The sequence below is a fragment of the Pezoporus wallicus genome, unplaced genomic scaffold, assembly GCF_028554395.1.
Source record: "Pezoporus wallicus isolate ANWC-B61680 ecotype Strahan unplaced genomic scaffold, APGP_CSIRO_Pwel_v1 scaffold_2146, whole genome shotgun sequence".
Classification (NCBI taxonomy): Eukaryota; Metazoa; Chordata; class Aves; order Psittaciformes; family Psittacidae; genus Pezoporus; species Pezoporus wallicus.
Genome location: NW_026639769.1, coordinates 4,383,995 through 4,409,205, shown reverse-complemented (window position 1 = coordinate 4,409,205; position 25,211 = coordinate 4,383,995). Strand labels below are relative to the sequence as shown.

Genomic DNA, 25,211 nt, shown 5'->3' with positions numbered 1-25,211 from the left:
TTTCCTCTTTTGTTTTCTTTTGAATGGTAATTTATTTTTGTTTGGATTATAGGCAGTATCTGTACATTTTGTTTCAAAGTGATGTTGTGGACATCTTTAAAAGACAAATTGTTATTTTATATAATTTTATCATAAAATTGCTCTAATAAATCATTCTTTTATCATGTGACAATGATTCTGGATTTTGTGTGTTAATTTTTGGGGGTGTATGTGTTGGGACTAGATTTTTCAACTGCCTGTTTACACTGGTGCAAAGTACAGCATACTGAAAGATTTGTCAGTGACTGAAGGCTCATAGTGCAAGTAGGTCTGTCCTGGTGACACCTATTGCTGGGTCAGATCTCTCCCCAAGCGTCCAGGAGTCCCCTTTCCTCTGTACTTACAGGTTGAAGTCCCCATCACCCAAAGGTGGTCTTACTTCTGAGTATAGCATGGTGATATTTGATTTCATTTTTAGTGCTGTTGTATTTCATTGCTGTGATTGACAGTGGTAGCTAAATCCAGCCTGGATATGGTAATTCTCCAACATTGTTAGACTCTCTCTCTTGCTTTCATCATATATATATATATATATATATATATATATATATATTACATATATATATGAGTTTATGTGTCAGTGGAATTCTTTTGATTTTTCCCTTCATTCCATCACTGTCCTCCCTCCCTTCTGCAGTTCTGTCTGACCTTCCTGGTACTTTTGAAATAACATTAATTCCTTCTTCCCCTTTGCAAAGCCTCAGGTGTACCTGCAACCTCCCCCATCCTGGTCAGTGCTGTCTGGGACTCTGCCTCCATGTTCTCTGCATTAGCACATCTTCTATAGGACATAGAAGCTGATACAGGACATGTGTAGCTGATAAAACTATTGCATTGTTTGCCAGCAATAACTAAAACATGCACAGACACACAAAAATTCTTCCTCTCAGAAAGCTTGCTTAAGCTTAGTTTGTGTATGCTGTGTCTGCAGAGGGGGTTTTCTGTGTTCTCTAACATTCAGGGCTAGTCACACACTAACTATATTACCTTTCCACAGGCTTCTCCAGCCACACTGAGTGGTATTTGAGTTAGGATGCTATGCGAAGTGCGCTTTTAAAATCAATAGTGCATCCACTTCATTAACTTTTAATGGACCGAATAAATATAAGAGGCAGTGGAACTGTGTCCAAAACTGCTCGCAGTGTAATGAAAGCTGGCACGATTTAAAAAACAAAGGACAGGTGGCAAAAGTGCATCTTCCTACTGAGTGTTCAGCTGCAGTCCTGCCTGGCTTTTCAACTTCCTCATCTGCTTGGGGAAATAGAGCCAGGGTTTCCACGTGTATATAAAAGGGAACACCAGAAAGAATTGCCTTGAGCAGGGTTTGCAGGATCCTTCCTTGGAGCAAAACTTTAAGTCATTGGCGAGACGGGTTCTCATTTTTTGATATTCTGTGAAGATTTACCGCTAGACCCTCCTCTACTGCCTCCTGCCTGTGCAATGGTGTGAGAGGACCGTGCCTTTTTTTAATACTGGCATTTGTGGACTGCTGAAGAGCAAAGCTGTGGTACCCTCTGCCCTCACCTATTTCTGATGCAATGAGGTTGGTGTGGGCCACAGTGGGAGTTTTGGCTGGGGTGGTGGATTGCTTTCCTTAGCAGGGGCGCAAGCATTTGGATGCAGCCCTGCAGAAGCTTGGAGCACCTGCACAAAGGAGCACACCTGATGCGGTTATCTAGAAAAGCTGCCTGGGTCTCCTGATGATGTGGGCTGAGCAAGGAAAGCCAAAAAAAATGAACCTAAGAAACTAGTACTCACTAGGACTCTACCCTACTTAAGCTTTCTTTCCCTCTTCTGAACAGGAACCACTGAAAACGCTGTACTGCCCAAAAGCACTGGCACCAGAAAAGATTTGTTCAACAGTAACACTTCTGCCTCTGTCTACATACAACTCAACAGGAGCCACAGGCAGTAATAAAAAGAACCCAAACCCATAATGTGGTATCCGCATGGGGACATGTAGACAAGATCCAGAGACAGAGGTGAAATTCAGTCTCAGCAAGAGGATCTGTGGCTTTAGCACAGCGGTAGCCATATATATACAGCAGGTCACTTCTTTGGGGGTATGTCTCTTTCAGGGAATGGATCTCCCCCCAGCTGCTGATTGCTGGGGAGGTTGGCAGACAGTGGATGACAGCAAGAGGATGGAAGGTAACATACCTCGACCACAGGCAAAGTAACCTCTCTGTAAGCAACAAAACTCTTCTTCAGGAGGTGAAGATCAGGTATCAGGCCAGGTTGGCCTGGGTGGCCAGATACTTTGCAAATTGGAGTGTAATTTTTGTAGTATGAAGCCAGATACATTCAAGGCAGACAGCACAGATGATGCTTTTCCTAATACCTGCACCAGGAAAAGAAACCTATGCCTGGAGGGCAAGTGCCAGACAAGAGTGACAAGACTGAGAAGCAAAGGCCTCTCTGCAATCACTTGAGCTATGAAAATCACTGATTTTTTAAATTATTTTTTTTTTTGGAAACAAAATACATTTTAAGGATGACAAGATTATTCCAAGTAAGTGTTAAATATTTCAAGTTAAATGTTTCAAGTCCATGGCTAGATACCTTAGTGAATTTATTGGATTTTTTAAACAAGTGGAAATTGAGGAAATATTTTAAAATATTTCCAAACAAAAGAATCATAATTTTGATTTTATTTATGTTCTCTAGGCTTGTCAGCTGAATCACTTCCCAGTTCTTGACCTGAAATGACTTCTCCCCAGCTCATTTGGGTATACAATCTTTTGGCACAAATTATACATAGAGTATTTTTCTTTTTAAGTACTCCTGCCTCCCATCCTTCTGTAACTGTTGGTGTTTGGAGCCCAACCACCCATCCTCATGAAATGGGAAATGTAAATTTGTAGTAATGGCTGCAGTGGTCGTGAGGTTTTTTCTATTATTAGCCCTTGGAGATGAGAATGTGTTAAAACTGGCAGTTTCTTCTTAGTAAACCTCCCACACAGGGAGACAGATTAAAAGATCTTTCACTGTATCTTTTAATGCACTCTTCTAACAAGCTGAAGTCCAAGCATGCTTTTTAGAGGGTGTAAGTTAATCACAGTGACATCCAGTCGTACAGTGAGAGATGTATTTACTCCCTGTATGGGGTGGTGGCAAGGCAGCCAGAGCAACTGGTAGAAGGAGCCTTGCCTGAGAGACGGGGAAGAGGAGGAATAAAAAAGGTTGCTTCTTTGCTGTGAAACTTGCCAGTCTTTTTTTCTTTCCTCTCTCCAGTTGTATGGGTTGGCCAAATAAATCATATTCTCCTCACAAAAGTGCTTCCATCCTTAAACCCTCAAAGCTGCAGCACTACTAGCAGAGTCAGAAATGCATCATTGATGTTGGGTTGGTAAATGAGATCAGATAAGCAGAAGGAAACCAGGGTTTTGCAGGCTGGAGAGGAGGAGGGAAGATGATGAGATTAATCAGTGCTGTGAGTGGTTAGAGAGCTGCCAAGGAGAATGAGAAATATGGGTCCTTTTTCTGGAAGCTGCTCTTCCCATTGGTGTAACACAGCCTCTCCCAGTTTGAAATAAACTGATGGTAAACTATGGTACTGAAGCAATAAACGATAAGTCCTGAACTTCATATAAATGTTCTACTGCTTGTGTGGTACAAGCCTGAACTCGCTGCATCAGTGAAAGCTTTTGTGATTTATGTCAGCATAGTGCATGCCAGGATTTCAGTCCCATGCATAAACAGAGCAACAAGGCTTCTTGTTAAGCTTCCTGACATGAGGTGTTTAGCTGCAGTACTTAGTTTGGATGCTCTGCCTCTGAAGTCAGCGGAGGGACAGGGACACTTCCCAGAGGCGATCTGAGCCTTTAGCATGGTGGCTCACCAGAATTGCTTTTTTATTTCTGCCTGCAAAGGAAGCCTTAGTGAAGCAGGATCCTGCCTTCAGCTTTCTGGTAACTGGAGTCTAGAAGGATGGCAGGAGCCTTTGCCTTGTTTTTAAGCTCTGTTTTAATAGAGATTTGGGATGGCCCCAGTGATTGGTGATCTGTGCACAGCAGTAAATTCAGGAGAGAGGTGGCTGGTCAGACAGGCATCCTGCTCCACCATCTTCTTTTCTTTCACTTTTGACATTTGAGTTACTGCTTGTGTTTTCATAGAATCATACAATGGTTTGCATTGAAGGGACCTTAAAGATCTTCTAGTTCTGCACCCCCTGCCTTGGTGTTCCTTGGTTCCTTTTTTCCCCTTTTTAAAAATGGGGGGTTTAGCCCCAAGGGAAGCAGAGGATTCATGACACATTCAGCTTCCAGAGAAAGGCCTCTTTCTGCCAGACCTGACTTACCCTCTGGCTCCTTTTAACTTTTCCATCTTAAGCAGCTTAAGGTAAAGTATGATAAAGCTTGTGAACATTATTAGTCCTCAGGTTTCTCTCCATGTTTTCTCCCCCTTAGAGCAGGCTTCCTCAGGTACTGGACTAGGGAACTGCACCCTTTGATTCAATAGGGTGGAGGGACTGCTTGGAGAATTAACAACAGCATTGCCATATTGGGTTGCATTGGCTGAAGTGTAGCCTTTGGATTTTTTCCGAAGACATAATTCTTAGAAACTGCCTCAAACTCAACATTGCATTTAACTTCCCCCTCAGCAATGTCACTACAAATTCCAAACACCATTTGTTTAAGACAAAAGCTGTATTATTTCGGCAGAGGTAGTTTGCTCCCTTATGTTTGTCCAAGGATGACTAGGTAGGAGAGTGCTTGCAAGAGGAACTGGGTAGGAAGATGGGTTTGGAGGGTTGGTTTGTCTGTTTGTTTAAAATCAAGCTTCTGGTGGTCTAAGAATGAAGCAGTGAGAATAGTGCCATGTCTGGGATGCAAACTGCATCAAATCTGAGCAGTCCTTTCAAGCAGTGTCTTCTAGTGCTGATCTAGGCTGATCTTACACCACTGGGGGCAGTGGGAGCTTAGCCATTCAACTGAGTTTGGACCAGGTCACAAAGTTACATCAGAGAGGTGAAGATCAGGACCTGGAGCTTAAGACCTGGATCACAACAACTAGATGATTAGATGAACAACCTCACTTGGAGTACTGTGTACATTTCTGGTGTCCTCAACATAAAAGGACATGGAACTGTTGGAACAAGTCCAGAGGAGGGCCACGAGGATGATCAGGGGACTGGAGCACCTCCCGTATGAAGACAGGCTGAGAAAGTTGGGGCTGTTCAGCCTGGAGAAGAGAAGGCTGCGTGGAGACCTCATAGCAGCCTTCCAGTAGCTGAAGGGGGGCTATAGGGGTGCTGGGGAGGGACTCTTCATTAGGGACTGTAGTGATAGGACAAGGGGTAACAGGTTAAAACTTAAACAGGGGAAGTTTAGATTGGATATAAGGAAGAAGCTCTTTACTGTGAGGGTGGTGAGGCACTGGAATGGGTTGCCCAAGGAGGTTGTGAATGCTCCATCCCTGGCAGTGTTCAAGACCAGGTTGGCCAGAGCCTTGGGTGACATGGTTTAGTGTGAGGTGTCCCTGCCCATGGCAGGGAGGTTGGAACTAGATGATCTTAAGGTCCTTTCCAACCCTAACTGTTCTATGATTCTGTGATTCTGTGATAACTTGGGACTCTCAGTTGTCAGTGCCTGTTGTGAAACTCCATGTTTAAGAGGAAGTATCTGCAGCAGGAAGAGGAAAAACCAGAAGAGCCCCAAATAAATCTGCTAGTGAAAAGCATGTGTGCTGCTTCTTGTAAGCAAAGTTGGAGTAACATCAGACTGCGGTAGGAGATCCACACAGGAGGAAGACTTGCAGGATGGTAAGTACATTTGCCATCATCTTGAGAGTACTGGGGGTTCATCTGAGAGCACTTTGTTCATCTGAGGAGCCTCAAACAGCTTCTTGGGGATGGTTTTGTATAATGAAAAGTCTCATCCTTGTGTTTGAAATCCAACATGTGAAACAGGTTGATGCTGATGGAGAAAAGAAGTACCAAAAGTTATTTAGGGGGCAGGGAGAGACCAGCTTTAATGTTATAAACAAGTCTCTTGTGTGCTCTCAGCAGATTGTGGTATTAGCTTGTGTTCCAGACTGTGAAGAAACACTAAGCAGTAGTTGTATTTATTGCTCTTGGATAAACTTTAGTCATTGAAATTGGCAGCTGGTAAAGCTCTGAAAGCTTTGAGGAAGCAGCAGTTAATTACTGACCAGCTACAATATTATTCTTAAGCATTCTGCCTGAGTCTGTGCTGTTTTCTTTCTTGAAAGTTAAACTTCATATTTTAGTGCAGTTCTCATGACTTCTGTAAGGCAGCTGGGAATCTAACCCATTAGCAGTCAAAGACCCCAAGAAGCACTTTGACCCAAATGGTACATGATTCTATGATTGTGGCACATATGAAATCTGTTTGCCTTCATATTTTTATGAGAGCTGCTGCTTTTCAAAGCCATTTTGTAACTGTTGCTGGAAAAGAGAACTGAAACAATTTGTTTCTCAGAAGCTCCTTCCTTCTGAAGCCATCAAATGGCTGTAAATGCCCTTGCAGCTGCAGTTCCTTACCAAGATCGTGCTTGGGTCACTTCATTGTACTGTGGGGAGCACTTTAGCTTTGGGGGCCAGAGGGACAAGGTGACACCTCTCAGGTTCTGGTTCTGTGATGAGAACTGGTGGGAACGGCTGCTGCCAAAGCTGTGAGATGTGGAGTGTGACCTGCAGCCTTACTGGGTGCTCCTGGCCAAGGCTGAAGGGCTGCTGCTGCTGTTTTTCAGCTGCATTTCTCCTCCTCCTTTGAAATCCCTTCGCTTCAGTTTCCTACAAACTCCTCAACATCTTCTCTCTTGCTCTTTCTTCCTTTTCTTCCCACTACATTTTCTGGGTTGGTATTTGACCGCTTCCTCTCAAGATGGGGGAATGATGTGTGCTGCTGTCACACAGCTTTCTCTGCTTGGTGTGTGTTATATTCCTCCTCTCTGCTTGGGCTGTAAGCTCCTGGGGGTAAGATGCTGCATCTTTGTGCTGTGCTTAAAACATGAGCTGGGACTTCAGGGGCATGGGGACCTGATATGCACCAGGGAATGGCTCACTGTCTATCACTGTTGGCAGCAGCTCAGTTCCTCCAGGCCTGGGAGAGCAGGTATTTCACTGCCAGTGTTTATAACTATTTCTAGTGTAAAAGCTTGCACCTGAATTTGAGGGCAGCAAAAGAAGCACTAGTGAAAAGTGTGAGTAAAACTGCCTTAGACAGAAGGTACCGCTGTGGTGATTGCAGCTAATAATAACAACAAACAGGCTCTGGAACAGAAACTTAGCTTTCATCTCTGAAGCTCTAGCATGCTTTTTAGCATGCTTGTTCATACCTTTGCTTTTTCCTCTCTTATTTCCTCTTAACTTTCTTATTCTCCCTTGCCTGCTCTTTTACCTTGGGTCCTCTCTTTTCAAATCAGCACTGTTTCCAGGCTCAAGTCAAAACACAGCACTGCACCAGCTACCACGAAGGAGAAACATGACTGCTACTGCTGAACCCAGGACACCCTGTGCTCCCCAAGTCATTGTTTCAGACCCACCTCCCTTGTCTCCCAAGACATCCTCCACCTCTTCAGTTCAATCATACTAGTTCTTGTGAGTTAGGTCCCATAAGAAGCCTTTGGAGTTACATCACTGCAGTGTCCAACTCCTGCTTGTTCCATGTGGTCACAGCAGCTGTACAGAAAGGTGGAGTAGGCAGGAGTTGGATGCACCATGGACATGTGTGGCCATACTGCCTTATGCATCTGAGAAGGCAGACACCATGAGCCCATCCAATTCAGGTGACAATAGCTGTGAGCATAGGGCAAGATGGATGGGACAAGCCTGGCAGGATCCTTCCTACCTAAAACTTGTTTGAGTTTGGCCACCCACCACATATGCTCTGTTGCCACAGAGCAACTGCATATCTGATACCATGACAGCATATTTACCTTCCTGGCTACAAATGCCCAGTGGCTCAGGGATAGGAAGTGCTGGATTGGAACTGGGCAGACGGTGATAGCATCTGCTAGCACTTTTTGAAATCTACCATATCCCAGGATGTGCTTCTTGCTTCTAAGCATGAAAAATGTCCAGGTCTAGTAGAAGATGTCCCTGCCCATGGCAGGGGGGTTGGAACTAGATGATCTTAAGTTTCTTTCCAACCCTAACCTTTCTATGAGCCTATGTTTCTAAATGACAGCTGACTCCTATGGGGTAAATTCACCTCTGCTAATGCAGGGATAATTCATGATCTATTGGGCATGTGTGAAGTTCTTGGTTTGACCTTTTGAGAAGGCAAAGAAGTGGCCACCTACCCCTTACCTAGCAACTGCTTTGAGTTTTGCCATATTTTGGTACTTTGTTTTGGGGTTACCTCTGCTGGTGATAACACAAGATTGGAGCAAAATTGTCTGAGGAGGAAAAGAAGTTAACTTATATTCTAGGGTCACGACTGCAACAGGGGTGAAGAAGAGTTTCTATTTTGGGCTGGTCTCCATCTCCTTAACAAAGTCCCTTCTGGATGTGGTGCTGGCATTGCAGATAACTCACAGGAATAGGAAGAGAGCAGGAGCCTAATGGAGTCACACACAGGATGACATTGATATTGTATGCTACCACTCACAGTTCCTGCACTTAATTATTGCTTGCTGGCAAATATTTTAGCTTGCAACAGGACAAAAGTGGGTGTTGAAGGATAACTTGAAAAGGCAGAGATGCAGTTCTTTACACATTTATCACTGAAGTGATTTTGGTGTGTAGACAGCACCACGGAAAAAGCACAGGGACCTGTCTCTCCCTCTCCCTTTGGAATCTGTTCATGTCACTCAAGACCCATAATACAGGGAGGATGTTGCACAGATCCGTACTTAAATGTCAGAGTGCTGTATAAAGCAATGGCAGTAACCTGCATTTTTAGTCTGTAACTGGCTTTTTACAAATGTTGCCATAAAGCTTTATTTTTCCCCTTGCATACATTTCTGTTTTTCAGATTGTGAAAAAAGCATTAAAAACATCCCTGATGTTTAATGAGTCTTCCAACATGAAATTAAGTGTGAACAATCAAAAAGACTTCAAAACGGTAATTATTGGGAAACACTACATTTGCTTACAAGAGCTGAGATTACACTGGCATTTCTTAAAAGATGTAACAGATTAAGAGGAATGATTTTATTGCCCATTTTAGAAATCCATATAGGTTTCGATCTTCTTTGTAAACAAGTGAGTGACACAGCAACCCTCATTGATTTATCCAGTAGACTGATCAAACCTTGCCGAGAGGGAGTAATGTGGAATCTAATCCTGCAGCCCTGGCTCTGGATGGTGTGTTATGGATTTCCTTCTTTTGATTTTTGTGAGTTTTTGTTGAACACCCATTTGTCTTGTGCTAAAATAAAGCCAATAAATGTCAAATCAATCACAACTTTCTGGAAAAAAAAACAAGTTTTTCGGTATGTTGGCACAGGAAAAATTAAAGCAAAACTAAAATCTCAGTTCTCACATAAACCAACCACTCTGTAGCTTGTGATCCACATTTTCAGTGGTGTATCTAAGAGTGCTGTCTGCCAGTAGCTGAAAGCAGAACTACTATTCAAAGATTGTGAGTTACCTGTAACAGGTAGTCATACATTAGCTGGTGTATCAGTGACTTGGTGATCACTTAAATTTTATCCTATTTGCGTTCTATTCTAGTTTCAAATCTTAGGGGCAATTTTGATACTTGGTCTTGTTGTCTTGGCTGTTTACTTCATGGAAGTGGAAAGCACAGTTGATCCTAGCAGAGAAAAAGCAGTTGTCAACACTTACAAAGAGATGGAGGAGGAAGAAGAACTCTATGGAGATCTCCCAGGAGCCACAGTAATTGAGGAGGACACCAATGGATCAAATGACTCCTGCAGGTGAGCCAGGCTTGATGGCACATGGAGAAGTAATCACCCAGTGTAACAACAGTTACAGTGATGACAGTATCAGCATGGCTTTTATTCTCTTCCCATTGTATAATAAGTGACAAAGTACCACTAATTTGGGAAGAGTGAGGGGTTTGTTTACGCATTGGGTCATTAGTAGTTGACTGTTATGAGGGGTAGTAGGGGCAGTATCAATACTCAATCAATATGTTCAGCACACCTCTGTTGCATCTCCACCATCTCCAGACATCCTCCCTTTGTGGCAGTGGTGGGAGGCGGCAGAGCAACCAGTAGGCAAAGCAGCCCCTGCTGAGCTCACTTACTTTCAGAGGCCAGAGGGATGAGTGGATGTTTGTCCTGGCAGAGGGAAGGGGTACCATCCAGCCTCAGGGTTTACTTTTCTTCTCATCTTTAGGATGAGAAGATAAAGAGCTCAGAACAGCTACTGATAAGCCATTGTGCTAGATTGGAATCATGATGTATGATATACACTTGGCTATAATGAATGGGCATAGAGAGTAGTCCCATCTTGTTCGTCCAGCTCTGCTTGTTCGCATTTGAGGTTGATGTCCAAAATGGCCAAGTGTATGGCTTGAGAGCTTTCCTGCTTAGTTTCCTGCTTGGGTTACAGTCACTTGCTTCACAACATGCGACTGTCATTGCAGCTTTGAACTGGTGGAAAATGTTCCTTATGACTTAGCTTTTGAGATAAACAGCACTGCAGCCAAACCCCTGTACAAAGCCTGGATGAGACTCCTTGATATAGCCCAGGAAAAAATTTACGTGGCTTCTTACTATTGGTCTCTTGCTGGGAAGGATATCAACGTCAATGACTCATCTTCCAAGCAGGTAGGACTGAATCAATGACAAGCACATTTACGGTTGTATGGACATGTGGTAGATAGCAGATTGACTGTGAGGCCTGTCTTCCAGATGCTTCCTGCAAACCCAGAAAGGTTTTCCATGCTGGTCTGAAGCAGCACACCAACTTTCCTCCTCTGGCCAAGTTAGACCCCATATGGGTTCTGTTTTCTCTGAATATTTCTGTGCCATGTTTTAAGAGCAACCGGGCAGAGGCCAGCCTCAAAACCATACTCTCTCACCCTGCAGACGGTCAGCCTACGGTAGGGGCAGCCAGTGGCACGGCCAGAGAGCCTGCAGGATCCGTATACACAAGTGAACATGTCAATTCCCACTGGCTAGCTGGAAGAGTCAGGAAACAAAGTCTGCTGGACTTTTACCTGCTTCAGAGGCTGCTTCTCTCCCTTGTACAGGCACAGCATCTGCATCCACCCATTTTGCAGATGTTCCTGAAGCATGCCATTGGGCAGCCATTCAGGACATTCATTCTTCTCCTGGGCACCCTGTGCAGCCAGGCTTCCTGCAGGGCCTCTCTGGCTCCACCACCAAAAATAAATGGGAGAGGCCACGGCACAGGCTCACCTTGCTACTGTTCATCGTGTTTAAGTGTCCCTTGGCTCTATCCTGGCCTGTGGCAGCTGGCAGCCTCCCAGGCAATCCTGAGCAGGGTCTGGGGGCCTATTCTGAAAAGCAGAAGGGACAAGACCATGCTATTTCAGGTAGGTGTGGAGTTTAGTCACCTGTCAGGAATTGTGCTGTTTGCTGACAGACCATGTACTGGCCTGTTTATTACTGCAGGCCAGAGCTCTGCCTCTGCCCCTGCCCTGGCACATCCTCCTTGGCCTCATGGGCTCTCTGGGATTTGTCTTCCTCCCCACGTGGTTCTGGTGATGTAAGATGACTCATTTCCTCCTCAGAAAAAGAAGGGAAAGTAACAGATGGAAGGCTGTCTCTGCTAAAGGGACAGCTCAGTGTAGGGCAGCCTCTGTTATTTTATTCTTGGGGAGAACTGACGCAGTGTATCTGTTGAGCATCAGCATCCAGCAGTTGATCTTCACTGGGGCATTCACCTTTGAAGTCTGGGATATTTGTGGTTGTATTTTTAAGCCTCACGTCTAATAGCATTAAACAACAGAAAATAAACTTTGATTCATACATTGGATCAGAATCTTTGCTCCCTTTTTTCTCTACTTGAAGCAATACTAAAATAGATGAAATTTCTGATCTTTCTTGTGTTGGGCTTCTTCAAACAAAGCATCCATTAGTAACACTGTACTTTGAGTATATCTTACTAAATGTTCTATAACAAAATACAAAAAATAGCAATGTACCATGCAGGGTGAAGATATTCTGAAGAGGTTTGAGAGACTACTTGCAGAGAATGTCTCTGTGTATGTTGCAGCAAGTATTCCAACTCTGGCAACTAATTCAACTGACCTTGAGCTTTTAGAGGAAAAAGGTAATTATTCAGTGATGCACTCAGAACTTCTGCATTGCAATAGGGCATCTGAGACAAACTGGTCTCCAGGGCTTATTCTGGCATGGTGTTTATGTGAGTTCACAGGACAAGTGCTATGGGTTCATTAGTTCATGATTTTTGTGTATGTTGTCATGCCCTTAAGGATTTTTCTGAAATTTCACATTTTGTATATTTTGGTAGTTATTAGTGGATGCAAGTATTAGACATCCAGACATGTCCTGGCTATCAGGGGAGCAGTACAGATTACCATCTCCAGCTGTGTCTAAACTCTTTTTGCCTCTCCCCACTTTTCTTCAGGGGCTTATGTAAAGAAGGTTGATTTTGGACATTTGGCAGGAGGAGTGTTGCACAGTAAATTCTGGATTATAGACATGAAACACATATACATTGGTAGTGCAAATATGGACTGGAGATCTTTATCTCAGGTAAGCTCTCCTTCAAAAAGCTGGGGGAAAATTCATGTGCTAGCACATAACAGAAGAACATCATAATGTAAAATACTGATTGAGTGGGAGAAACAGCAAAGAAACCCTTGGAGGTGGCTCTTTCTGGGGCTGTGACATAGCTTGCTCTCTTTGCAGGTGAAAGAATTTGGTGCTGTGATATACAACTGCAGCTGCTTGGCCAAAGACCTCTGGAAAACATTTAGTACTTACTGGGATCTTGGACTTCCTAATGCTACAGTCCCATTCCCTTGGCCTCTTAATTATTCTACCCACATTAACATGCATCAGCCTCTGGAAGTAGAATTCAATGGAATCTTGACAAAAGCCTATTTTTCTGTAAGTATCTTTAGAAGTATCAGGATAGAGTGTGAACTATATTTTAACATAGGCCAGAAATTTTTTTTCAGCAGTCCTCAGTTACCTGTGTTCCAATTGGATAATAATTAATTCAACAGGTTTCTTTGGAACTGCTCAACGAATAAGGGCTGACCCAGCTTCATCCATCAGGTAGTATGGCAAGAATGGGGCGCAGGTCTTCTTTGATCACCTGTGGGCTCAATACATCAGTATCTGACCCATCAGGTCATGTAAGGCATGAGGAAAGATAGTGGTCCACTTAAAGTGCTTCGTGCTATTATAATGAAAACTGAACAGATCTGAACATAAATGACTCACAGAATCTGACAGAAAAAAGGATGAAATCACTGACATGTGTGTTTTCTTCTTTTCAGGCTTCCCCTCCAGCATTTTGTCCAGAAGGTCGTACCAATGACCTCTTTGCTATAACCAGTATTATCAGTGAGGCACAGAAATTTGTCTATGTTTCTGTTATGGAATATTTCCCTACCAGCCGTTTCATTCACCCAGAAAGGTACAATTTGTATCTTCAGCAAATCAGCTGACTGCCCTTTTTAAAGGAAAAATATGCTATTCTGCTCCTTCTGCAACAGAAGTATTCAGAGTGGAGAGAACTGAGGCTTTGCTCTGCACTCTTGACTGCCTCATGGACTGTGCAAATATTGATACTATAGGAAGGATGGTATCCAGTACTGTCCATTGTGCTTCACTAGTGTTTTAAATCAGCCTCGCATGCTCTTCACACAGCAAGAAAACTGTGAAGTGACAGACCAGGGACAATCAGAATACAGCTCTCTTCAAAACATAGCAGAGCAGCTTTGTGAATAGAGAGAGGAATGGGAACAGCAGAAAGATACCTGACATCAGGCTTTTCAGGGAAAATGTTCTTGTTCCCCTCTTCTGCTCCTGTTTCTTTCTTTCTGCTCTTTACTTCTGAAGACTCTTGACTTCTGGTTCTGCTGCCTGTTTGATGTACTGGACCCATAGTTTAAAGGGTGATTCTTAACTGTCCTTGCTGACCAGGAGGCTGAACTAGTCTCTAAAAGAAGCTTCTGGGCTTTTATTTTCCTTTTCTTACAATTCCATCTAAGGACATCCAAGTTCCTAAAGCATGCTGCATGCATGCAGTAGCCGCTCTCAAAAAGAAGGTGGTAGTGGTGATCTGGAGTGATCAGGTTGTGTGCAGTGGACCACTGCCTAAGGTCACAGCAGAATTTTGCAGACTCTCTACATCAGCTCATATCGGAGTAACACAAAAAGTTAGTCAGTCATGGGGCAACCACTAAGACTCCAAATCCTCTTAGATATGCTTGAATTAGGATGTTTACATGCAATCAAGTGTCCTGAGTATTATCTGTTTATAACATTTGTGAGTTTTCCAATCATTTAAATAATCTGACTGAGAAAGAAGCTCAGGCAAAATAATTATGTACAACATGGCTTGTAAGGAATAGGGTGAGCTCTAGCTTTCCATTTAGTCAGAATTATACCATGCATCATGTCCTGTGGCATGATGGTGTAAAGCCTCTGTTGTTCAGCTGGGCATGTGTTAGCAGGAAGGATAATAGATAGGCACAGATAATTCCACTGTCTTTGAAATGAAATCTCAAAGACGAGCTTCCACTTGGGGGATACTTTTTATAAATCAAACAACTTCAAGGATTTTCGGTTTCTGTGCTGTACAGTTGAATCTCTGTGTTTCTAATCTCCTGCTATTAGCTAAGAATAGGTTCACAGAAAGTCTTTTTTCCCCTTAGGAATGAGTGTGTTAATACTCCCCATTCTTCATCTGAAGCCTTAATCCACCATTTGTGACACCTAGGACCTGATCAGATGCAAAAAAAGTTTGAAAGGCCTAGGGAAAGCTGTGCGGGGCCTCAGGCTATCTCCACAGCAATCAGCTATAGTGCAATGAATTGAGGCTGATTAGTTCAGGTTAGGTTCCTCCAGCAGCTGAGGCAGAAGGAACAAAGCTGGTATCTTAATGCCTGAGTGTTAATCAACTCAAACCTGATACATTTAAAAAATGGAAACTGTTGAAAAATAGGATTTCTAAATATGTTTTTCTGAGTTTTTCAGGATCTGCAAGACAACCTGATCCTGAAAGCACATGGCTAGTCTGCTGATTGTGATAGGACGATGTGCAGTGGAAATTTAGAGAATTCAGGGCTTTGTACATAAGGCCCAAGGAATAAGTCAGGCAAATTAATTAATCATTGCCCATGGGACTGTGAGCAAGTGCTGGACCGCTCTGTATCCCGCTCTGTCCTCCAATCTATACTGAAGATGCTTGTTTTCCTCCGTGCAGCACTTGTTAGGGTCTACAGGATGAAAGTCTTATACAGGCCTTTGGAGTTACTAGTCTTGGGTTGTACATTGTCCAGCACTTGGTGTTGTGTAGTTGGGTCAAGGATGTTAAAAATTTTCCCCAAGCTACTATCAAAACAAGTGTCATGGAAATTGAGAGCCCCTTGTTCATGAGAACACAGCTGTGTTCATTACCTTGAGGGCACTTGGCATACTAAAGAAGATAAGGAGGGATAGGGAGGGATAGTGTCCACGCCAAGTGTGAAATGGCCATATTCTACAAAGTGGTTCTTAGGCTTTCCTCTGGGCTCTGTGCTGCCCTTTTTACTTCATGCTGTATGATCTGGCTGTACATTGGAGTTGTTATTTTTAGTTTCCTAATGCAATGAGCATGATGGCACCAAGCAGTGTGTGTGGTGTGTACATGTACTTTACTAAGCTTTAAACTTCTTGATAATTTTCAACCTAATTTGGCAGAGACTGGAGGTCTCAAAATGCACTGTGAAATGAACTGGCTGGGTAGAAGGCAGAAATCTTACTTATACCTCCAGTGAAGACACAAGAGTTCCTCTTACTAGGTACCCGAGATCCCACCTGTGCACAATGTTACTTGTATTCTCGGTTCATTCTTGCAGCTTTCTACCAAACTACTTCAGAACTGTCCCTTTTTCTTCCCACCTACTTTTCTCTAGATATTGGCCAGCAATTGACAACACTCTGAGACGTGCAGCTTTCGAATACAGAGTACAAATTCGGCTTCTGGTCAGCTGCTGGACCCACTCTGACCCAGCCATGCTCTACTATTTGAGGTCCCTGCGTGCTCTCAACAATCCACATGCCCACATCAGTGTCAGCGTGGTACGATAAGAAACCTGATTTTGGAAAGACAGCTTGAGGATGCAAGCCTCCCACTGACTTTTGAGTCTAAGCTGCCAATTGTGTGTGGAAGTACTAGGTTTTAGAGAAGCAGATTGTCATAATCAGAGAATGGTTTGGGTTGGAAAGGACCTTAAGATAATCTAGTTCCAACCCCTCTGCCATGAGCAGGGAAGCCTCACACTAAACCATGACACCCAAGGCCCTGTCCAGCCTGGCCTTGAACGCTGCCAGGGATGGAGCATTCACAACTTCCTTGCGCAACCCATTCCAGTGCCTCAGCACCCTCACAGTAAAGAATGTCTTCCTTATAGCCAATCTAAACTTCCCCTGTTTAAATTTTAACCCATTGCCCCTTGGCCTATCACTACAGTCCCTAGCAAATAGTCCCTCCCCAGCATCCTTATAGCCCTCCTTCAGATACTGGAAGGCTGCTATGAGGTCTCCACGCAGCCTTCTCTTCTCCAGGCTGAACAGCCCCAACTTTCTCAGCCTGCCTTCATATGGGAGGTGCTCCAGTCCCCTGATCATCCTCGCGGCCCTCCTCTGGACTTGCTCCAAGAGTTCCATGTCCTTTTTATGTTGAGGACACCAGAACTGCACACAACACTCCAAATGAGGTCTCACGAAAGCAGAGCAGAGGGGCAGGATCACCTCCTTCGACCTGCTGGTCATGCTCCTTTTGATGCAGCCCAGGATACGGTTGGCTTTCTGGGCTGCAAATGCACACTGCTGGCTCATGTTCATTTTGTCATTGATCAACACCCCCAAGTCCTTCTCCACAGAGCTGCTCTGAATCTCCAGTTGGAACTGGATGATCTTTAAGGTCCCTTCAAACCCAAACCATTCTCTGATTATCCAGGCAGTAGCTTTTGCTGAGCACCATGAGAGTGACAGTTTATATGACAACCTAGTGCTCTTTTCATAGACCTTTTCCTGTATTAAGCATCTTAAATGGGTCTAATTACTGTCAATTTTTTACGATTGAGATCTCTGCTGACTGCCTAGACAAATGGGCCTGTTTGTGAACACTAGGTATTACGCACAGGCCATAGGCACTAGGCTGGAGTGCATCAAGTGGAGGGAGGTGGTATGGAAGCTCCCGACATGATGCAGTTACCATGACACAGTGAAGTCACAGAACTAAGGTGGAATGTTTTTTACCAAAAGGAAAAACCAAACAAACAAACAAACCCAATAAGAGTTAACACAAAAAGTTCAGCATTTTTGTTGCCTGCAGTACCCCTTGTGTCTGTGATCAGCCCATTCTAGCACAAAATAAGAGCAGCAATCAGTTGTAAATGCAGACCTATTAAACAGCTGCCTAAAACTGCATTTATGTGTCTGCCCTGTAATGATAATAGCTGTGCCACTAATGGAACATTGTGAAGGAAACATTATCCTTATCTGATCTCAATTGCTTATCCAATTTTATGTATAGTGGAAATACTATTTGTTAGTTCTCTTGGATAAGAGTAAAATCTCTTTTATGGTACATTTAATAACAGTGGGTGGACTATTCTGTTCTTTCTGTACTATTCTAGTCTTTGTAAATATAGAAAATCTGCATTATCCAATCATGCAGTCTGTTCCTAACTATGGTATTTCTATTTTTAATTTCTCTCTCTCCAGAAACTCTTCATTGTTCCAGTTATGAATCACACAAATATTCCTCATGGGAGAGTGAATCATAACAAATATATGGTCACCGATAAAGTAGCCTATATTGGTATGTATTCCATTATTCCAAACACTTACAGTATATTTAGATCTATAGGATTGAGGCTGAGATAGGATGGGCTGCAATATCAGAAAAAGACCCCATTTTTCCATGTAAATCAGTCTGCCCTGGATAAAGAAGTAGAGATGTGAAAGGGAGACAATAATGTAGGTCAGGTTCAGTAACAGATTATTTCATATGACTGTGAACCGTTAAGAACAGAGCATGACATGTCTGAGTTCACAGCTTGTGACAAGCACAGTGGGAATTTCACAGACTGTGTGCTCGTAATGATGCAGTGATAGCTGATGCTCTAGTATATAACATTGTGCTTTAATAAAACTAAATTGCTGGAAGGAATTAATTCCACGCACTGTTTGTTGAACAGAACTCTAGGAAAGGAAATGAAAAAACACTAATGTCAATTGCTGCTCAATTCCTGAAAGTCAGAATTATGTTTATTTTTTGCTCTCTTATTAGGATCCCTCAAGAAAGGCAATGTGAAAGGGCTCTGTCATTTCAGTCAGCTCATCCTACAAGCAATGCAAACCAGCAAATAGCCTAATCTTCCAATGGGCTGAGCACTTGCAGCTCCAATTGCCTTTAACAGAATTTGTTTCTTACTGAATTGTCTTTTGAAGACAGATATGCAGACAATTTGTTTTCATGGCTAAGCACCTTCCGGAATTGACGGTAGATTTTTCTAGCTAAGGCACATACCAGGAAAAGTGCTAAATGATAAAATGTGCATTTTTTCCACAGTATTTGATTTACTGAATTATAATAGCTTTGGAGAGAGCCCTAGACAATGCCTGCTGCTGAATTCCCAACTTTACCTGGTTTAAAAGCTGGCATTGCATGCTGAGCTCAGAGCAGCTCCCAAGGTTTTATTGATCAAGGGTCTTGTTTTTCTTTAACAAGAGAATTAAGTCCATTAAGGATTTTTTTTTCTTTAAACACAGAAACCCATATCAAACGCTGACTTTTACCTCTTTTAATACCTCAGTGTAGCACTCTATTTGCATATTTGTAATAATTAGGTTTGTGCGTCTCTGTCACAGGCTGTAAGGAATCAGGTTATGAAGCTTCAGGTTTGCAGTTAGTACTCACTTTGCAAAACCTGAGGTCTGGAATAAGAAGGAGGTGACCTCGTTTTTGCTGCTTTATTGGTCCTAATGAGATTTGCAGTTGTACAGCAAATCAGCAAAGCCAGACAAATGTGGACTTAACAAGAATAGGGATGAAACAGAACACTGGGAAATTAATGTTTTCTAATTAGATACTTTTTCATTGCATAGGGACTTCGAATTGGTCAGAAGATTACTTCATTAACACTGCTGGTGTGGGGCTAATTATCAAACAGAATTCAACCAACGTGCAGAGAAGGCAACTGCCTATCCAGGAACAATTAAAACATCTTTTTGAGCGAGACTGGAATTCCAAATACGCAGTGAATCTGGAAGATGTGCAGGGACAGAAAGACTGTAACTGGAGAGGCAGGCCCTGAAGTGAATTGAAATACAAATTTAAACTAAAACAAAAAGCCCCCACTTGAATCTTGTTCCCTGTGCAGAACAGGGAGTTTTCTCATTCTGCCTTTGTCAGAAAAATTGTTCCAATATGATATCCACATTGATGAGGTGAGAACTTCTCGTAGTTGACTCTGCCTGCAAAACTATTAGTCAGTGTGACGCTTCTCTTTTTTGTGTGATTCCCTCACTCCAGAGTTAATGAAATGCATACAGTGTTATATGACAAGCTATCTGATATTAAAGCAAAATGGAAGATACAATTGGATCTTAGTATATCAAAGACGCAGATTGCCGTGCTATTTTATTTTAGGAAGCTATATACTTCAACCTTAATGTTCCATTAACAGTATTTGCTTACATGTGTTTAACCGTATTTTTAATAAACTCCTGGCCACTTTAAGATTTTGAGCTGTGTAAGTAATTGCCTACAATAGCAAGGGCAGATTTTTAAAAGCATTTAGGAATTAGAGGTACAGGGAAATACCCATATTTAAGTGTTGAGGCTAGTTTCCAGAATTAAGAACCTGTGATATAAATCTGGAGCCCTGAGTGTTTGGGGATGCTTGGATGTCTGTGCATTGGCCACAGGCAGTAAATGGGATGGCAAAAGAAGAGCAAAGCTGATGTGTGAGTGCTGGGTTGACAACGGCATCCCACCTACTCTGTGGTCAGTGCTTGGGAAATCTCCTTGCTCCTTTGGGGATGTCTTGGTGCTGGACCTGACCAGTGTTGTGTCTCTGGGCTTCCTTTTCTGCTGCAGTCACACAGGGACCATAAACCTGAGTCATCTGGTGCCTTATGTCCATATCCACCACTGCATAGTGGCTCTGCCCTGGGTGACTCTCAGAAGTGACAGGAAAGGAAAGCAGAGCACATAGGCCAGCAATGGAGAGGTGTGAATGACACTGACCTTAGGCTCTGTGAACCTTGCCAGAGCTGCACACTTTGCCTGGGCACTGGAAAGGGAGTAGCAGTGTGAACCTTTTGCTTAGGGACTGATGTGCATCAGAGGCGAGAGAGCCCAAGGTGAAAGCCCACTGCACTGAAAAAAATATTTCTGATTTTGTTCTTGCATGCAAGTATCAATACATGGTCAGGTATATTTGTTAGTACCGGCTAATAAACCCATGAAATGGAGCTAGTGAAAACCAGCTGGGAAGTTTCTATTTTGCTAGGGATTTTAATTAATGAGTGGAAATATCAAAATACAAAGCAGCCTTTAGAAAGGAAATAGGGGAGGAGAGCGCTAAAAGCACCTGCATCTTCCTCAGTATGTTTGCACATATGTGATACGGAAGTTCAGTGTTATCTGTCAATGTCATAAAAATCTGCATTAGTAACAGCAAGCATTTGATCTGTAATGATGGATAAAACAATCCAAGGGTCTTGGAAGTATTTGGAAGAGATAGCTGAGGAGCAGCAGGGAAACCAAAAAATGGAAAATTGGTTTGCATCATCTCCAAAAGACCTTGTAGAGAAAGAGGCATATTTGTATGGGGATTTGTGTGTATTCACAGAGATTCAAGTCAGTCCACGCACAGACAATCACAGCAGGTCCCTTTGTCATCTCAGAACAGGGCAGAGATTCAAAAGCACCAAAATTCTTCCTGTGGAGGATGGGGAGGTTGCACTGTGATGGGGAAGTCTGTACTCCCACTACCCCGTCCATGTCTGCACCAAGAGCCAAAATTCACCTGAATGAGGCCTTGCCAAGAGGGGCTTGAAGCTGAGCTGCCACAGGCCTTTCAAGACTGCCAAGGTCCGCAGCAGTTTCACAGCTCAGAGGTGGAGTGCCAGGACAGGGACTTTGCCGACCTCCCTGTGGAGTCGTGCTCTGGGCTCTGTGCAATGAGCACATGTGAGTGGTGGGGCAGTTTGAAAAGCTGTTTGAGCAGTTACATCTTGAGCCAACAGAATTATTTTCTGTAGCGGATTGTGCTCCTCTAGATGGCACTCGAAGCTGTGTTTTCACTCATTTGGGGATGATGGGTATTGCGGGAACAAGAAGGAAACTTTCTTCTCCACTTGTGAGCTCAAATCTGACAGTACTGGATAAACTGTTCAGAGTTTCTGGACAAGCTGTGAGACTTGTCTTCTGGTAATGTAAGACTCATACGAGGTCAGGTTCAGCTTATGTAAGAAAAATTGACGCTTATGCGAATGCTCTTTGCTGGCATCACTTGTATTGGTTTTCCTCCACAAATGAAGGAGGGGGTTTACAACTAAGACCATAAACTGGATCTAAGAGGAACTTGAGTTTATTTCCCCGCTTTCCTGTGAAACTTCTTAGGCCCCTTCATAGTTTTGTTCTAAATTACTTGTCTGTTACAAAGGTAGAATATGGTGTAAATTATAACCAGGCTTTGAATCTCTTCATAATTTTGTTTTCCATTTATGAAACAGGGTTAATAATAGTCCTTATCCCTCCACCTGTTACTTATTGCTTTCATTTAGATTGTGATTTCTTCGAGTTAAAGAGTATATCAAGTGTAAGCTGGGGCCTCCAGAAGTACTCATTAGCATCTATTTATTTTCTTTGAATGAATTTTCTAGTTTGGTTACAGGTAGTTCAGATTTTTCTCAGTATTAGTTTATTAGTGTCTAGGAAAAGTTGTTGGTTTGGATCTTGAGCATGGATGCTCTCTTCTGATCAGCTCATCTCATGTACCTATGTTATGCTGGAGTACAACTTAAGCAAACCAGCCTTGCTTTACATGAGTGGCTTTCACGCAGAGCTGCTGCACTGCTCTCCCAGCAGTCTCTGATAGCACTTGGTTTGGTGCAGTGCCTTGTGGCTACAGTGCTGCTGACACCAGTGTCAGATAACAGCAAGACAGAACACAGCTGGCTCTACAAGTCTGTGAGTTCTGGGAGGACTAAAAGTCACCTGGCTTCACACATTACACACTACCTTGTTCCAAGAGCTTTTGTGTTAATCTGTTTTCCATTTTTCCCCCATTATCTAGTATTTTCCTTTCCCAGTTGTTCCAGATGAATCACACCCTTGTTGCTTTCATTCAGGTACTAAGAAAGATTCTCATTTACAATCTATGCTATATCAATGCACACTTAATTTTTTGAAAGTCATAAATATCTCCATAATCTCTGGAAGATAGCTCTTCTGTCATGGGCACTGATTCACAGACCTCATTGCTCCCTGCAGCTTCCTGAGGAGAAGTGGAGAGTGAGGTGCTGCTCTCTTCTCCCTGGTATAGGATAGGATGTATGTGAATGGCTGCACCAGAGGAGGTTCAGACTTGACATTAAGAAACATTTCCTTACAAAGAGGGTGGTCAAACACTGGAACAGGCTTCCTAGAGAGACGGTCAATGGTCCAAGCCTATCAGTGTTTAAGAAGTATTTTGGACAATGCCCTTAATAACAGGCTTTGACTTTTGGTCAGCCCTGAAATGGTCAAGCAGTAGGTCCCTTCCAAATGAACTGTTCTGTTCAGTTCCATTCCATTCTTCAGCTGCCTTGCCTTTGGGATATGTCAGAGGTCCTGCTTCAAATATAACAACACAATAGCCAACCAACAATGCAAGAAATTACCAAGGTGGGAGTGTCTTTCTTTTAAATGCATTTATACGTTATTTTAGATGTCAAATCACAGTTGCAGGTTTGTTAGGCTGGAGACTGTATGTAGAGGTTTAGCTAAACAGCCCACTTTTTCACATGTTAAAAAACACCAGTAATGAAGGAAACCTACCACAGTTAAAAGAACAATCTAAGCATCTCAAATTAAGGATGCAGGTGGGATCAGAACTGCCTGTTGGCAAAATGTCTATGTTCTGCAGGTTTGTGTCTGTGCTCCTTGCACCCCTTTGAGCTCTGTTCTTAGCTACGCCTGGGGTCAGATCCTTGGGTTAACCTGGTTGCTTATTCGCTAACTTCCACCCTTCCCAAAGCTGACAGTAGCCTATTTGGAGGATTGTTTTATTGCTGCTGCTTTTTTCTACTGCTCTTCCCTTAACTATTTCATTAATCTTTAAAAAACATGACAGTGATTACTGCTCTGTGGTCATTGCTGTCTCAGAGCTCAATTTTAATCGACTTGATTCTGCCACCTTTGCAACAGACTTCTACATTCAGTGTTGTGTAGGTGGATTCCTGTTTGTGGGCCTAAGTAAATGAATACTACCTGTGAAACATTTTAGGTGAAGGAAGCTTTGCAGGTAAATGCAAGCTGCTGTTAGAATGTGATGTCCTTCATAACATATGTTACCTTTTTCTGGACTCGATTTTCCTGTCTTGATCAAAAAGTTTTCCTCAGTCCTGGTATATGAAATTGCCATATAATGTGGTAATTTTTGGTCTATTGAACAATAACTTTTATACTTAGGGAAACCACAGGGAAATGCTACAAATAAACGATACATTTATATGAACAGTCTCTTCAGAGATAGAGTTCTTATAACTGCCAGCAGTTCTTTTTAGAGTATTTAAGCCTCCTGCAAGGATACAGAAATGAAGAACATCTCAAGCTACAGATGGTTAGACAACCAAGTACACTTCCTTTACAACCCAGTTTCTAAATGTTTTGCTGTGTCTGCTTTCCCTGTACTAAGTAGAATATGGAGCAAGAAAATACAGGATGAGAAAACTGCTATAATGAAGCATGTCTGCACATGCCATCTATAAAACTTGTGATTGTGACTTTTGGCGGAAGTCATTGCTAGACCACTCTCCATCATCTTTACCAAGTCTTGGGAAACAGGAGAGGTGCCTGAGGACTGGAGGAAAGCAAATGTCACTCCAGTCTTCAAAAAGGGCAAGAAGGAGGACCCGGGTAACTATAGACTGGCCAGCCTCACCTCCATCCCTGGGAAAGTGATGGAACACCTTATCCTTGGTGCCATCTTAAGGCATATCAAGGATAAGAGGGTTATGAGGGGCAGTCAACATGGCTTCACCAGGGGGAAATCATGTTTGACCAATCTCTTAGCCTTTTATGAGGAAATAACACGGTGGATGGATGATAGCAGAGCGGTGGATGTGGTCTACCTTGACTTCAGCAAAGCATTTGACACAGTCTCCCACAGCATCCTCACAGCTAAAATGAGGAAGTGTGGACTGATCAGGTAGTGAGGTGGACTGCAAACTGGCTGAAGGACAGAAGCCAGAGAGTTGTAGTCTATGGGGTTGAGTCTAGTTGGAGGCCTGTAACTAGTGGAGTGCCTCAAGGGTCAGTACTGGGGCCGGTATTATTAATATATTCATCAATGATTTAGATGAGGGAATTGAGTGTACTATCAGCAAGTTTGCTGATGACACTAAGCTGGGAGCAGTGACTGACACGCCAGAAGGCTGTGCTGCCATCCAGCGAGACCTGGACAGGCTGGAGAGTTGGGCAGGGAATAACTTGATGAAATATAACAAGGGAAAGTGTAGAGTCCTGCATCTGGGCAGGAACAACCCCAGGTTCCAGTATAGGTTGGGGAACGACCTGTTAGAGAGCAGTGTAGGGGAGAGGGACCTGGGGGTCCTAGTGGACGACAGGATGACCCTGAGCCAACACTGTGCCCTTGTGGCCAAGAAGGCCAATGGCATCCTGGGGTGTATTAGAAGGGGGGTGGTTAGTAGGTCAAGAGAGGTCCTCCTTCCCCTCTACTCTGCCCTGGTGAGACCGCATCTGGAATATTGTGTCCAGTTCTGGGCCCCTCAGTTCAAGAAGGACAGGGAGCTGCTGGAGAGAGTCCAGCGCAGGGCAACAAAGATGATTAAGGGAGTGGAGC

The 25,211-nt window shown here is 43.2% G+C and overlaps 1 protein-coding gene across 1 annotated transcript; it reads left to right on the top strand.

Moving 5' to 3' along the window:
• Positions 1-5,656: 5,656 nt before the first annotated feature.
• Positions 5,657-19,881, top strand: PLD4 (phospholipase D family member 4). The gene is made up of 11 exons (XM_057416157.1): positions 5,657-5,803; positions 8,982-9,071; positions 9,683-9,888; positions 10,563-10,746; positions 12,097-12,217; positions 12,536-12,663; positions 12,820-13,020; positions 13,416-13,555; positions 16,041-16,206; positions 17,857-17,953; positions 19,243-19,881. The coding sequence occupies exons 1-11, from the start codon at positions 5,801-5,803 to the stop codon at positions 19,449-19,451; spliced, it is 1,545 nt and encodes a 514-aa protein (XP_057272140.1). The 5' UTR covers positions 5,657-5,800; the 3' UTR covers positions 19,452-19,881.
• The last annotated feature ends 5,330 nt before the right edge of the window (positions 19,882-25,211 follow it).

Excerpts from the sequence above, each read along its gene's own strand:
- PLD4 (XM_057416157.1), top strand. Across the intron at positions 9,889-10,562 it reads GGATCAAATGACTCCTGCAG|CTTTGAACTGGTGGAAAATG; the intron begins GTGAGCCAGGCT and ends CTGTCATTGCAG. Across the intron at positions 16,207-17,856 it reads CCCACATCAGTGTCAGCGTG|AAACTCTTCATTGTTCCAGT; the intron begins GTACGATAAGAA and ends CTCTCTCTCCAG.